The 15,670-nt window shown below is 44.9% G+C and overlaps 1 protein-coding gene across 2 annotated transcripts in view; it reads left to right on the top strand.

The window, feature by feature from the left end:
- The first annotated feature begins 5,401 nt into the window (after window positions 1-5,401).
- Window positions 5,402-15,670, top strand: part of LOC114506937 (serpin B8) — a 207,608-nt gene continuing 197,339 nt past the window's right edge. The window contains exons 1-4 of one of the 2 annotated variants that reach the window (XM_028524879.2): window positions 5,402-5,777; window positions 6,308-6,364; window positions 14,453-14,581; window positions 14,971-15,088. In XM_028524879.2, coding sequence (XP_028380680.1) covers window positions 5,613-5,777; window positions 6,308-6,364; window positions 14,453-14,581; window positions 14,971-15,088 — 469 coding nt within the window. In that variant the 5' untranslated portion in view covers window positions 5,402-5,612. The remainder of the gene's footprint in view (window positions 5,778-6,307; window positions 6,365-14,452; window positions 14,582-14,970; window positions 15,089-15,670) is intronic. The other variant, XM_036010166.1, reaches the window with a different exon arrangement.

Below are 15,670 nucleotides of genomic sequence, written 5' to 3'. Positions count from 1 at the left end.
TTGGTAAGCTTACTTTTTAATTCTCATAAAGTATGTGTTGATTCCTTGGTGCATGATAATTTTTTTCATTTTAAGTCTTGAAACTTTTAACTAATTAGCTAATGAATTAATTAATCGAGTACCTTATTGCACGTACTCAGGTCTCTGGTTCAGTTTGAACGGAGGCAGTGTTAGCAGGCTGCCGGTTCTGATTTCTCAGCAAAGGAGAAGCCTCTCCATTTCTTTCTGTCCGTAAACGCTGCTGAAGGACTCGAACGATGGGCACGTTCCTGGCTCAGTATGTAAAGATGAAAATTCCCCCCATTAATGTATCAGCTCTAAAGACTCCCAGTTGAAATCCCCAGAGGCTGTTTCATAGGTCTTGATAAACTGAGTCAAAAACTTTTCTAGAAAAGAAAGACTAGATGCAAGAATTGTCGAGGAACTTCTGGAGAGGACAGCCAGGGAAGGGGTTAGTTAGGTCAGTTACCCCGACCTAAAGCAGCAGAGCCCAAGACGGGGATTCTTGTTCAGGTATTTTGGGTGGGGGAGCGGAGGGGTGTGTCTTTGAGGAAGCAGGACAAGGTAGGGGAGTCGCTGGGCTCCGTCACGGGGGCTCGAGATGAGTTTCCATCTGGTCCTATGGTGGGAGGAAGCTCTGGGTGACACACTGCATTTGTAAAATGGGTCCTGTCTTTGAAGAAATACCCTTGCACCAGTGAGTCACTCCTGGGGTGTGCCCTGGTGGGGGCGGGGTGCTGGGTGCTTCCCTGGTAGGTGGTTACCCCTTGGCTGAGAGTCATGCCACAGACGGAGGGCAGCTGTGAATTACCAGGCAAATCAGGCACCGGGCGACAGGAACTGGTTGAGGGTCTCTGGGCGGGACCCCAGCAGCACCCACCACAACAGGATAGGCCTGCAGATGGAAAATGCTACAAGCTGGTGTCAGTAACCGACACGCAGACGTTGTACCAAACGTGGGGTGCGGTGGGGAACTCCTTAGTCTTCTGACTGAGCTTCAGTATTCTCTGTCCTCACTCATGAGCATGGAAACTACTTTTAGAGTTTCTCGTCATTAACATATTTTCTACCTTTGGGACAGTTTTGGTACCAGGAGGCACAGATAAAACAGAAGAAGGGGAAGGGGCCCAATGATTGGAGGTCACGATGACCTTTGAAAATTAGGTTTAGAAAGAACAGGGATGAGAAATCTATAAGAAGATGGGGACATTTTGGTGTCCAGTGGTTTGCCCCAGCAGCAGCTGTCCTTGGCGATGGTGACCCCCAGAGCACGGTCGTGCATGTGGGCCCCTAGGGGAGAGGGGCAAGGGTCGGGGAATGGAGAGATGCCACCCACCTGCACTGTGAAGATGTCCAGAGGGGTGGTTGTGGTGAGGGCGACAGGAAGACCATGTGCCAAGTACGGGGTGGGGGACGGTGGTCGGGGGAAGGGTGGCACAGTGAGATGTTGTAAGCCTGCCAAGGGGGCCTTAGAAGCGACTGAAGGGAGAATAGCTTGGGAGAAACAAGAGCAGGAGAGAGACTTCCAATGGGCACCTTGCTTCCTGAGCTCAAAGTCTCAGTGGCTGTCCCCAGTGGAGACTCTGTGGGACGTGGTGGTGTCAGGCGTCCCTGTGAAAGCCGGTGGGAGAGAAAATACTTTAGACAGAAGCTGAGGGCATATGGACATAACTGGGCGATGGAACAGGGAGTCTGGGGTTCCGGAGAAAGGAATCAGAATGCAGACTGATAGGGATATGACACACAGAGAGCATTATTGCCAGCTCAAGGATTTCATGCCATCTCTTTTCTTTTTAAAACAGTTTATTTATTGGGAGGCATCGATTTTAAAAATTATATCGGTTTCAAGTGCACATTTTTGATACCTGATCTGTGTACTGCATTGTGTGCCCACCAGCCAGAGTCACATCTTCTGTCGTCTCCATAGATTCGACCCCCTTTCCCCTTTGCTGCTCCCACCCCCTTCCCCCTGGTCACTTCCACACTGTTGTCTGTGTCTATGAGTTTTTGTTTGTTTTTTCATTTCATTAGCATCCGGGGGTAACTCCATAACTCAATGCTAATTCTTTCTAAACCCTCCTCAGTTTGCATATTTCTCAGTGACAGTTAGAAAGCAGAAGTGATTGACACTGCTGTGAGTTTGCTTAAAGAGCAGAGATTGAAATACGTCTTCATTTTTTGGAAGCAAACCGTGTGCACTGAGACTGACACAGCTAGCCCCTGGAAGCTGCATCGCTGAGCTGAGCTGCTTCCTGAGGCAGACACTCAGAGGGAAGAGTGGCGGTGTTCTTCTAGGATTCAGTGCTGGGTGGCAAAGACGAACCTCTATACCTGTGTCCAAGTGTTCCTGCTTTTGACGAGCTAGCAGAGCCTGTAGGGGCGCCATAAGGTTGGCAGGAAAAACTAGAATTGGGAGGTGGAATTTCCTGTTGAGGTTTTTTTTTTTTTTCAGTAATGTTGTTTTCCTGAGATCAGCGAGCTTGTTGGATGTTTATGAATCATTGACGCTTAGCCCAACGTCTAGTGCATAGAAGACTCTCAATGAGTCTTCTGAGTTCCTGGATGAATTAAAATGGGAGATTTCACAATTCATGAACAGGCTGCTGGAGAACCAGAGCTGGTGTGTGTGTGTGTGTGTGTGTGTGTGTGTGTGTGTGTGTGGAGCTGCCCGCTCCAACTTTTCTCGTGACTTTTTCTCACCACTTTTCTAGCAAGATAGTTTCCTTTCATTTTCTTCTCTGGGCTTGGCACCCCCCACATAACACAACGGCAGAGTTAACGTAATTAGAGAGGCTGGGCTTGTCAGGACGTGGCTCTGTATGCCTGTGGCAAACAAGTGTGCATTCACGGAGAGCTTCACGTGGCCAGGAACCAGTGGCTCTGAACCCGGGCTGCTAAAAATTCAGACGGTAGGTTTCCATCCCAGAGACACTGACTCAGTTTTGCGTGGGAGGGGAGCAGGCATTGTCTTTCTTTTTTCAAGTTCCCCAGGAAATTTTAATGTGCAGCCAAGGTGGAGAACCAGCTCTCCCCAGAGGATTCCCAACAGCATTATGGTCGAAGGACTTTTCAAGGTCTCCCCGCAACCTGGGTCATACCATATGCACCGTATTTTGCTGTGTGTAATGTGCATCCACGTTTTTTAGCCCAAACGTTCAGGCAAAAAAAACCCTTCCATTTTCATTCAATTATTTATTTAAATTTAGAAACAAAATTGACGATCATATTCCAGGTTATTATTTTGCATACAGATATCGTTATTGCGTTCCAGAGCTACACTTCTAATGCATAGCATAAATAAAAAATTAAAAACATTTATATAGATATGGAATTAGTACTACCCATGTATAATGCGCACCCTTATTTTTCCCTCAAAAATTTGGGCAAATTTTTTTTTTATACACAGCAGAATACAATAACTTCGCCATTCTATTGCTGCCAGTGGTCCTGGGTGGAGCTCCTGCTTTTAGTCTTATTTTGTTTTCTGGTTAATTTAGATTTCTTTGTACCTGGATCCCCAAAAGAACTTCTAAGGGATTTTGGAGGAGTTAGAAGTTTCATCTCTCTTCCTCTCTGCCTAATGTGTGCACTGTTCGCGCTACAGCTCCCCGCACATTGCTGACAACTCCGAGTGCATAACTTCATGGCCACGCATGAATGAAAGAGGAAATTCCATCCCTAATTTTGTTGTAAAACTTGCATGAGGGATTTATGAAGGAAATCATCATTGAGAAACCAAAGGTTGTTTCACTGGAAATGCAAAAACGATAATGACTAGGGAGAGGCGGCGAGCCAGAGACAAATTAAGGAGCTCAGCTACTCATTTTCCACACGCTTCCTGGGGCCGTGCTCAGCTCCCTCCGTCTGCCCGAGAGCCAGGTACGTCCTTTCTTCCGCTCCGACCGGAGACATTTTGTGTTTTGAGAATGTCGATTTGAAAGAAGAACTTCTATTGGGCATAACTCTCCTGGGGGTGGTTTCATTTAATTCAGTGTCTATACGGCCATGATATTGTATCTTCTACATGTTGTTTGACAGTGAGTTGATTCATTGCATTTCTGGGTTAACCTGCAAGGGCCCTGTGCCAGGAAACCTGGGGGAAATGGAAGTTTTAACAGCAGGTGTCGGATGCCTCGGGGGAGGTGGGCCCTTGATCGAAAAGACCCCCTAAAGTATGTGTAGGCTGTCAAAAAATTTATTCTGCCTGAATCTCATTCTTGTTTTAAAACTTTTTCTTAAAACCTCTATCCACTAATTATAACATATCTATTTAGAGGTGGAGAAGATAGCTAATATATTTTTGGTAAATATTAATTCTTCCTAAATGTTGTTTTTGATGAGATAACAAAAGTAATGTGAACGCATGGTGCAAACTTGCAACAATATAGAAAGTCATTAAAAAAAAAGGAAGCCCTTTCGCTCTGCTGAGTAATCTGTGGCTAGAGACGCATCAGTGCGGCCGAGGAAAACAAGCCCAGAGGCAAGCGTTCATACATGCGGGGGCTGGGGTCTCGGGGAAGGAATGCACCCAACCGCCCTCTGCATTGTGAGTCCGTTGAAAGGGTCAGAGCGGCAGACGCTGTTGGCGGTGGCGTCCTCCTCCGCCTTCCCCTCGCCTGGCAGCAGGTCCAGCACCTGGACGAGCCGAACGCCGAGGGCAAGCCCTGCGCCTGCCTGCGGAGCGTGCCTCAGGGAGGGGGCGGCGGGCAGGCAGGCAGGGGCAGGCAGGCGCAGGCAGGTTCTGAGAGCAAACGAGAGAAGCAAACCACGGAAGGCAGTGATCTTGCCTCTCGGGGACGTGAGAGCCGAGAAGCGCTAGTTGGTACCAGGCTGATGCTCGGCTCTGGCCAAGTGGAGCGGGGAGAAGCAGGCTGCGAGGACCTTTCACCCAGAGGGTGGAAATCCCCTTTTTTTTTTTTTCAAGAAAACATTTTACTGGGATATAATGGACATATACAAGGCTTACCTATTTAATGGACACAACCTAGTTCGGAGGTAGGCGTGCACCCTTGAAATCACTCGTGACCAGTGCCGTCATCGCATCTAGCACCTCCCAAAGGGTTCACAGCCACTCGCGTGGTCAGCAGAGGTGTTGTCTGAAATACTCTCTGAGAATTCTGCAGCTCAAATCCAGGCCTAGCTCAGTGTCTGAACTTGATTCGTTTGTGGAAATATTTCTTTTTTTTTTTTTTTTAAGATTTTATTTATTTATTTTGAGAGAGGGAAGGGAGGGAGAAAGAGAGAGAGAGAGAAACATCAATGTGCGGTTGCTGGGGGCCGCGGCCTGCAACCCAGGCATGTGCCCTGACTGGGAATCGACCCGGCAATGCTTTGGTTCTCAGCCCGTGCTCAATCCACTGAGCTACGCCAGCCAGGGCTTCGTTTGTGGAAATATTTCAAAACCCCTCTTCTCTAGACCAGTGCAGGAGAGGGAGAGAAGCCGGAAGGGTTCCTTGGACCTAAAGCAATTCAGTCAAGTGAAAAGTTGCTCATTCAGGTTTTCTTCCTTTTCTTTTTCTTTTAAATGGTGTCTTTCAATTACGGTTCACCTTCAGTATTATTTTGGATGAGTTTTGATCGTTGCTGCTGTTCTGGATCTTGCTGGAATCGTCATGGAGTCGCTAGGCGCCGCGACCACTCGGTTTGGGTTCCATCTTTTCAAAGAGCTGAGCAAAGTACACAAGGGCAACGTGGTCTTTTCCCCCGTGAGCATCTCCACCGCCATCGGCATGCTCCTCCTGGGGGCCCGCGGGGCCACGGCTGCCCAGCTGCGGGAGGTGAGTAGGGTGGGCTGCCTGACTTTTTAGACAGTCTCTTTTCTGGGGTGAGCCCTCTCGAATCGATTCAAAAACGTGCTCCTCTTGCCCCGTGGGCCAGGAGACAAAGGAAGCGTGTGAGTGTGGAGCAGGTTCAGGTCTATCAGTCACGCCGCCTTCCCTGTCTAAATTCCACCATGCTGTCCGCTCCCTGGCGCTTGAGATTCCTTTGGGTGACGGCTGGGTGTGTGGCCCTGTCCAAAGCCATCAACCTCCTAATTAAAGCCGGAGCGTGAAGAACCGTACCTACTGGGACAAGTTGCATAATCCCCGGGAGGGTACAAATGACACATCAAAGACGAACACAGGCACGGCGGAGCCAGGCTGGGCTCCTCTGAAGGCAGCCAGAGCTTCTCATGGTTTTGCAAGGAGGCGGATGTGACCTGTGTGCCCCTGGGGTGTCTTTCGCAAACGTCCACTTGCCCCTGACTGATGCCGTGGGAGGTTTGCTCTGCTCTGACCCCCGTGATGATGTCTTCTGTCCCTTCCAGGTGCTTGTCTCTGAACAAGACGCAGAAAGCTCAGGAATCAAAGCTGAAGAGAAAGAGGTGGGAGACAAGTCTGATCACCCTCACTAAGGTTGCTTTATACATGTGGGCTCCCCGGGGAACTGTGTGGAAGAGGTAATACTTATTTTTAAGCAGTAATAATCACCCCAGTGACATACTGTTACTAGGGTTGTGCAATGATAATGAACTCCGAGTATTAAGAAGAGACCTGAACTTTGATTCATGCTAACCACTACGAGGGATGCTGGTGAAGGCTAACAGGCTAAAAAGTCCCTACAGCAGAGTGGATGGGTTTGCAGTGAAACAGATTGGGGGTTCAAATCCTGGCCCAGTGAGATAACAGCTGTACTGCTTTGGGCAAGTTATTCATCTTCTCTGGGCCTTTGGAAAGTGCCCAGCAGAGTGTCTGCAACATGCTGGTGACTTACCCAGTGGTGGTGGTGGTAATAGTAGGCGGTATTGTTACTACGTTGTATTTTTATGTTAAGCCCCTCACCCCTGCTCTGATGTATTATTTAAAACATATTAGCACAGGACTGATGTGTTCCTGGGGCTTCTTCCAGCTCTGGGGCTGAAACAGTTGTCATTCAAGGGACAGAGCGTGCACACGTGGGAGAGAGGTTAGGTTCATAGATTGGGACTGGCATTTGGAGGTGGTCAGAGCTCTCAGCAAGGGCACGTCTGCCCTGACAGTTGTCACAGCCCAGTCCCAGACCCTCACGAAGCCAGGGGTCAAGTCACCCGACCACACGGGCTGCTCATCCCACCATCCCACACAACCAGGTTCTCTGGGGTCCTCAGGTGTGCACAGGTGGAGAATCGGGCTTCCTTCCAGGTTTTGTCAGTAGAGTCGGGTCATACAGGGCTTCGCTGTCCCCCAGTCAATGAGCATAGCTGTTTGAGAGCATTTTTTTTGAGAGAGAAAAAAAAAAAAAGAACATAGCTACTAGAAATTTTAAGACAGTATGTGTGGCTCACGTTGGTAGCTGGCATTTTATTTCTGTGAGACAGTGCTGGTCCATAGTATGTATCTGGGAGGTAGGGTGTAGGCATGTTCCACTTTATCAAATGTCACCCAACATTTGCTGAAAGGATGACACCAACATCTTTTCCTCCCCTCAGTGGATACAGGCCCATTTTGTACAGCTGTACGGAGGCGGTGGGACTGGAGATCCCACCAGCCTCACAATCGCCAGCCATCCATGTTCATCCATCCATCTTTCCATACTGATAGACATATGTATATATTTTTCTGTGTCTATTGGTGATCAATGCTTTTTTTTCTCTGTCAACAGAATGAATTACATTAAAAGTTTCTAACATTAAGTCAATTTTGCATTTGTGGGATAATCAACTTGGTCACGATTTTTAAAAAATATATACACACTAGTGAATTAGATCAGGTTATATTTTGTCAGGTGGCTTTTAAAAATTTATGTCTTAAACATGATCAATCTGTGATATTGTGCTTTGTCCTGTCCTTTTCTAGTTTTGTTATCAAGGTATCTCTAGGCCATGGGGGGAAATGTTTCCTCTTTTTTATTCTCTGGAAGAGTTTGTATAAATTCAGAAACACACACCTAATATTCTGTTCAGAATCTGGGTGTAAAACTGCCAAGGCCTGGTGATTGATTGATAATTTCTGTTTCTATCATTGTGGCTACTTCAGATACTTCATGAGTGGAAGCTTACACCATTTGTTGTGTGTGTGTGTGTGTGTGTGTGTGTGTGTGACTAGCTTGTTTTGTTTACCATAATGGCATTGAGATTCATCCATGTTGACACAAGTAACAGCACTTCCTCCTTTTCAAAGGCTGCATAATATTCCTTGGTATGTACAAACCACATTTTCTTTATCCATTCATTTGTTGATGGTCATTTGGGTTGCTTCCGGCCCTTGGCTGTTGTGAGTGATACTACAATGAATGTAGATTTGAAAATGTCCCTTTGAGATGTTGCTTTGAATTCTTTTGGATATGTTCTCAGAAATATGATTGCTGGACCATATGTTAATTCTATTTTTAAGTTTTGAGAAACCTCCATACTGTTTTCTGGGACAGCCACATTATTTTAAATTCACACTAACAGTGCACAAGTGTTCTAACTTCTTTATATCCTTAGTAGACACTTGGTATTCCTTGTTCTTTTGATAGCGGCTATCCTAACGGGTGTGAGGTGATATCTCATTGTGGTTTTGAGATTTGCATGCTTATGATTAGTGATGTCAGGCATCTTTTCATATGCTGTTGGCTCTTTGTATGTTTTCTTTGGAGCATTGCCTATTCAAGTTCTTTGTCCATTTTTTTCCCATTGGGTTCTTTTTGTTGTTGTTGAGTTGTAGAAGTTCCTTATGTATTTTGAATGTTAACCCCTTAGCAAATTTATGATTTGCAAGTATTTTCTTTCATTAAGCAGCTTGCCTTTCCACTCTGTTGACTGTATCCTTTGATGAGCAGATTTTGAATTTGGTATAATTCCATTTGTTTAGCTTTGCTATTGCTGTCTGTGCTTTTGATGTCATACTCAAAGAAATCATTACCAAACCCAGCCTCCTAAAGTTTCTCCCTTGTCTTCTTCTTCGAATAGTTTTATAGTTGTAGGTCTTATTTTAGGTCTTTAAACTATTCTGAGTGGGGTTTTTTTTGTACATGGTGTAAGGTAAAGGTCCAACTTCATTCTTTTGCATGTGGATATTAGATTTTCCAAGCACCTTTTGTTGAATAGATGTTTTTTTTTTCTCATTGTGTAGTCTTGGCACCCTTGTTGAAAATTAATTGGTCATTTAAGTAAGGGTTTATTTCTGGGCTATGTATTATTTCCATTGTTTGATATAGCTTTCTTTATGCCAGTACCACATCATTTTGCTTATGAATGCTTTGTAGTATGTTTTGAAGTCAAGAAATGTGAGACCTCCAACTTTGTTCTTTATTTTCCAGATTGCTCTGGCTACTTGGGGTCCCTAGAGATTTCATATGAATTTTAGGATTTTCCCCCATTTCTTTAAAAAATGCCATTGGAATTTTGATAGGGATTGTGTTGTGACTACACAGCACTTTGGGTAGTACAAATATTTTAACTATATGACATCCTCCAATCATTAGTATGGGATATCTTTCCATTTATCTGTATTGTTAATTTTTAAAAGCAATTTTTTATAGTTTTCAGTGTACAAATGTTTCACCTCCTCAGTTAAGTTATGCATAAGTATTTTACCCTTTTTTTTAAGAGTTTTTTTTTAAGATTTTATTTATTTATTTTTAGGGAGGGAAAGGAGGGAAGGGAGATAGAGATAGAGATAGAGATAGAGAGAGAGAGAGAGAGAGAGAGAGAGAGAGAAACATCAATGTGCGGTTGCTGGGGGTTATGGCCTGCAACCCAGGAATGTACCCTGGCTGGGAATCGAACCTGGGACACTTTGGTTCCCAGCCCGCACTCAATCCACTGAGCTACACCAGCCAGGGCTTATTTTATCCTTTTTGATACTTTAGTAAATGGGATTATTTTCTTCTTTGGATTGGTCATTGTTAATGTATAGAGATGTAAGAGATTTTGAATGTAGATTTTGTATTCTGCAACTTTGCTGGAATTAATTTGTTAGTAATAACATATTTTTGTGGAATCTTTAAGGCTTTTTACATATAAGATCATGTCATCTGTGAGTAGACATTATTTTACTTCTTTTATTTTTAATTTGCATTTCTCTTTTTTAAAATTATATTTAATTGATTATGCTATTATAGTTGTCCTGACTTTTCCCCCATTGCCCCCCCCCCCCCACCCAGAATCCCCCACTCCCTCAGGCAATCCCCTCATTATTGTTCACGTCCATGGGTCATACGTATACGTTCTCTGGCTACTCCATTTCCTATACTGTACTTTACATCTTCATGGCTGTTCTGTAGCTACCTATTTGTACTTCTGGATCCCCTCACCTCTTCGCCCATTCTCCCCCACCTGCCTCCCATCTGGCAACCATCAAAATGCTCTCTGTACCCATGACTCTGTCTCTGTTCTTGTTTGCTTAGTTTGTGTTTTTAGATTCAATTGTTGATAGATTTGTATTTTTTGTCATTTTGTTGTTCGTAGTTTTGGTCTTCTTTTTCTTAAATAAGTCCCTTTAACATTTCATATAATAATGGTTTGGTGAGGATGAACTCCTTTGTTTTTTTCTTGTCTGGGAAGCTCTTTATCTGCCCTTCGATTCTAAATGACAGCTTTGCTGGGTAGAGCAATCTTGGCTGTAGGTCTCTGCTTCTCATGACTTTGACTATTTTTTTGCCAATCCCTTCTAGTCTACAAAGTTTCTTTTCAGAAATCAGCTGACAGTCTTATGGGAACTCCCCTCTAGGTAACTAACTTCTTTTCTCTTGCTGCTTTTACAATTCTCTCTTTACCTTTAAACTTTGGCATTTTAATTATGATGTGTCTTGGTGTGGGCCTCTTTGCCTCCATCTTGTTTGCGAGTCTGTGTTTCCTGGACTTGCATGTCTGTTTCCTTCACCAAGTTAGGGAAGTTTCCTTACATTATTTTTTCAAATAGATTTCCAATTTCTTGCTCTTTTTCTTCTCCTTCTGGCACCTCTATCAAGTGACTGTTGGACCTCTGGAAGTTGTCCCAAAGGCTGCTTTATACTATCCTTATTTTTTTAGATTCCTTTTTCTTCTTGTTGTTCTGATTGATTGTTTTTCACTTCCTTGTGCTCCAAATCATTGATTTGATTTCTCGGCTTCATCCACTCTACTGTTCTAAGTGAATTCTTTGTTTCGCACTAGATCTTTTTTGTGCAGCTGAGGCCCTCACCAAGTTCCTTGAACATCCTTATAACCAGTGTTTTGAACTCTGCATCTGATAGATTGCTTATCTCCATTTCATTTAGCTCTTTTTCTGGAGTTTTGATCTGTTCTTTCATTTGGGTCATGTTTCTTTGTCTTCGCGTTTTGGCAGCCTCTCTGTGTTTGTTTTTATGTATTAGGTAGAGCTGCTTTGACTCTGTGTCTTGCTATTGTGCCCCAATGTAGTAGGTGCCCTGTAGGGTCCAGTGACACAATCTCCCCCATCACCCAAGCTGGGTATTCAGGGTGCACCCTTCGTGCGGGATGAGTACACCCTCCTCTTGTAGTTGAACCTTGGTTGCTGTTGGCAGATCAATGGGAGGGATTTGCCCAGGCCAGTCAACTGCAAGGACTGGCTGTGACCACTGATCACCAATCTCTGTCCTCTGTGGAGGATCAGCTATAGACAGACAGGATGGTAGTGCTCTGATGTGGTCTGTGGCTGTCCAGTGGGTGCGCTGGCCCTGGGGTTTCCCAGATGGTGCAGGCCAAGTTCAGCCCCAATCTGTGTTTTGCCCAGGGCCAGTTTGCCTGGGCTATAAAGCAATCTGAGATAGCTGCTACTCGTGCTGGGCTTGGAGATTCCCAGGCGAAGCTAAGCTGTGGATATAAGCTGGCTGCTGCTAGTGCTGGGCCTGGGGCTCACTGAGGCTGGCTGTTGCTTGTTTGATAGGATTTAGGAAGTTGGGAAACAAGCGCCAGGACCAGCCATTCATATAGGAGAGCAGCATGGGTGGGCTCATAAGTTGGGTGAGGTGGAGTCTCCGGGGATCTCCAAGACTAGTCAAATAGTGTTAGCCAGGTTGATGGAGTCTCAGACGTGGCACCAGCTTGCTGTCTCTGTGGGGGAGGGTTTAGAAAAGGGACAAAGGGCCTCTGTTCACCTCGATGTCAGACACTTCGGTTTCTCCCTGTACACCACTGCTGCCTTTCAGGCTGCTACCCCAGTGCTGGAACTCAGTGGGAGTGAGTCTGAGTAGGTGAGTCTTTGTGGGTTCTTTATGAGGAACTGCTCGGAGTTCCAGTAGTTTCTTCCACTGACTCAATCCCTGCTGGTGTTTGCACCCAGAAGTTGTGGGGACTTACCTTCCTGGCACTGGAATCCTGAGCCGGGGGGCCTGGTGTATGGCTGTTACCCCTTGCTCCCGAGATAGGCCTTCCGAATTTTTATCCACCACATGTGGGCGAGGGACCAGCCTGTTCTGTGGCTGGATGGGTGTGGTTTCTTTCATTCAGTAGTTGTCAGACTTCCATTCAACTCATTTCTGATGGTTCTGAGTGATGGTTGTTCCATATTTTAGTTGTAATTTTGATATGGTTGTGCGAAGAGGTGAGCCATGTCTTTCTATACTGTCACCTTGACTGCATTTCTCTTATGTTATTTTCTTCCCCAGTTGCTATGGGTAGGACTTCCAGTATTATGTTGAATATGTCAAATAGTAGTGGTGAGAGTCAACATCTTTGCCTGATCTTAGAAGAAAAGCTTTCCTTTCATCATTGAGTGTGATATTATCTGTGGGCTTTACATATATGACTTTTATTATGTTGAGGTTGGTTTCTTCTATTTCTAGTTTGTTGGGCGCTTTTATCATGAAAGGGTGTTGAATTTTGTCAAATGATTTTTCTACATCAGTTGAGATGGGCATCATGTCAGTTTTGTTTTTTTAATGTTAATGTATTGTATTATACTGATTGAGTTCCATAAGTTAAACCATCCTTGCATTCCAGGTGTAAATCCTACTTGGTTATGATGTATAACCCTTTTAATGTGCTGTTGAACTTGATTTGCTAGTATTTTTTTTGAGGATTTTTGAATCAACATCCATTGAGTATTGGTGCCTGGTTTTCTCCTCTTATGTCTTTGTGTGGTTTTGGTGTTATGGTTATGCTGGTCACGTGGAATGAGCTTTGTAGTGATCCCTCCTCTTCAAGTCTTTGGAAGACTTTAAATATTTGGTAAAATTCTCCAATGAAGCTATAACTGGTTCTGGACTTTTCTTTATCAGAGGGTTTTGATTATGGATTCAGTCTTCTTACTAGTTATATCTGTTCACTTTTCTTCATCATTCAGTCTTGGCCAGTTGTATATTTCTAGAAATTTGAGATGTACACTTAGGTTGTTGATTTAACTTCTTCCTTTGATTGAGTCATGTTTCCTCATTTCTTTGGCACTTCGGTGTTTGGAAACTCAGTCATACAGGAAAACCTTTTTAGAAGCAGGCTGACTAGAGATTTTGAAGATGTATTTTTTAAAAAAAAATTAAAACTCTATTGCATTTCAAATCACCATTATACAACTTAATTCTGGCCTCGATTTCCAGTTTTGGAATGAGGAGCTGCAAGCAATTAGGGTTTGTCTACACACTTAGGGGGATGAGCCAACTAGGGACTTCAGTAAAAGTTGGTTGTAATTGTTGGAAAAACCCGTTGAGAACCGAACTGGTCCTTGTTTGTCAGCAGTTGCTACTTTTTAACCGGGAGAAATACCAGCAACAGGGTAGAAGACCTGGAGAGTGGATCACTGGGTTGACCAACTCAGAAGCCGGAAACTGGGATGGCAGCTCAGCCCATGCAGAGGATCTAGGGAAAAACAGCGGGCTGGGGAAGTCTAGAGGAAGAATGGTTATTTCACTCCGTAAGCCCCCTTTTCCGAAACCTCTTGGATGCTTTCCTCAAACCAGGTGGGGATATCTTAAGTGCTTTCTGGGAGTGCATTTGCTCTGGGCTTGTGTGCGTGTCATCTAATTGAAGAAGTTTGCGGTGTCTACTCAGGATCTCCCCCCTGGTGTCTGTCTGTGGTACTGCAGATTCTGGAGTCATTTTTTTTTTAAATTAATTTTTTTATCATACTGATTATGGTGTTACAGTTGTCCCAGTCACTTTTTAAAAACCCACTGCCTTGAACAGATGTTGCTAAACCTGAAGGGGATAGAAGCCGTCTAAGGAATCACCTCCTTTCCTCAGGTGCTCAGCATTGTGAGAAGCTAAAAGGAAGCATATGAGACATGTAGTGGGCAATTACATTTGAGACGAAAAGTGCAACCCGAACTAGAAAACCAGATCTGTGTTGTTGGGCGCAGGAGCGGGCTTCTGTGTAGAGCTGGGGTTGCTTGTGGCTTACATTATCATCTGATTTGTGTCAAAGCCCCTGACATCAGGGGCCACGCTAACCTTACTGGCCATCCTCAAGGCTGCCAAGCTGACGAAAGGAGCCAGCAACCGTGTCTTCCTGGGGCAGAATCTGGGTTTGCTTTTGTTCAGATAACTCACTGAGTTTCTGTTTTGATTTTGAAGATTGAGAAGACAGAAGAGATACACCACCAATTCCAAATGTTTCTGAGTGAAATAAGCAAAGTCACTAATAATCATGAACTGAAAATAGCCAACAGGTTGTTTGGAGAAAAGACATACCTTTTCCTTCAAGTAAGTTTTGCCGTGTCCACCGCCTCAGAGAGGTACTTGTGAGTGACCGATGGCCCTGTTGGGACTGTGGGTCCTGGAGACATGTGGCCTATGTGGGCTGCCTGGCCTGGCCTGGATCCCTTGCTGTCCCCACTGCCTGCTTTTCCGACATCCAGGCCCTTTGAGAGCTCCTTTTTAATCTTGGAAGTTGAATTCTGATTTTTTGCTTTAACCCTCCTGTACCTGCCTCAACATGTGCATGGAAATAGTCAAAATGATTTGCCCCGATCCTCAAAACCCCTGCTTACCACGTTAGTGATCTTGATGTACTGCTAAACTTACTTAGAGATGTTGGCAATGGATAAATGGAAATTCACCCTCTTTCTATTCCTTCCCCGTTTCTCCTAAAGAAATACTTAGATTATGTTGAAAAATATTACCATGCTTCTCTGGAACCTGTTGATTTTATAAATGCGGCAGATGAAAGTCGAAAGAAGATTAATTCCTGGGTTGAAAGCCAAACACATGGTAGAGTATGGATGGGTCGTTCATCATAAAAATGCTTCTTGAGCGCCCGCTGTGAGTGAAGCCCTGAGCTTGGTGCTGCGTGGGGTGTGTGGGTGGGGGGGACAAGCTCCGGGAGGAGCCTTGGTAGGGGTTTTTCAGGGTTGAAAAGGCAGCTGGGGCGTGAGGAGTGGGGGAAGGCCCTGCAAATAGTGGAGAAAACTGGGGAGGGGGTCCTGGAACATGGGAGCACTTGGTGGAGAATTATTTACATGTGGTTGTGGATCGTGATACCTTGAGGCTCCTAAAACTGGGCTCACGTCTTTCTGGGGTTCACATCCTTTTCTTAATATCAGACCCTTTCTTTCCGAGTCTGGGTCCTTCAGTGGAAATGTCATAGAGGGTTTCCTTCCTCTTTGTCAAGTGAGAGACATTCGGCTCTCCCATCAAGAGCTACTTTTGTTACCTACAGCTGGGCCTGCCTAGGGCTGTTGGAGCAACATGTGGGACTGATAACTTGCAGCCCCATGCACAGCAGAGAACTTGACCAAGCCTCCCTGCCTCCCCCCTCCCCATTTCCTACCTAGTATGAGCCCAACACACAAG

The sequence above is a fragment of the Phyllostomus discolor genome, chromosome 9 (assembly GCF_004126475.2).
Source record: "Phyllostomus discolor isolate MPI-MPIP mPhyDis1 chromosome 9, mPhyDis1.pri.v3, whole genome shotgun sequence".
In the NCBI taxonomy this organism is placed as follows: Eukaryota; Metazoa; Chordata; class Mammalia; order Chiroptera; family Phyllostomidae; genus Phyllostomus; species Phyllostomus discolor.
This window is presented reverse-complemented; position numbering and strand designations above follow the sequence as displayed.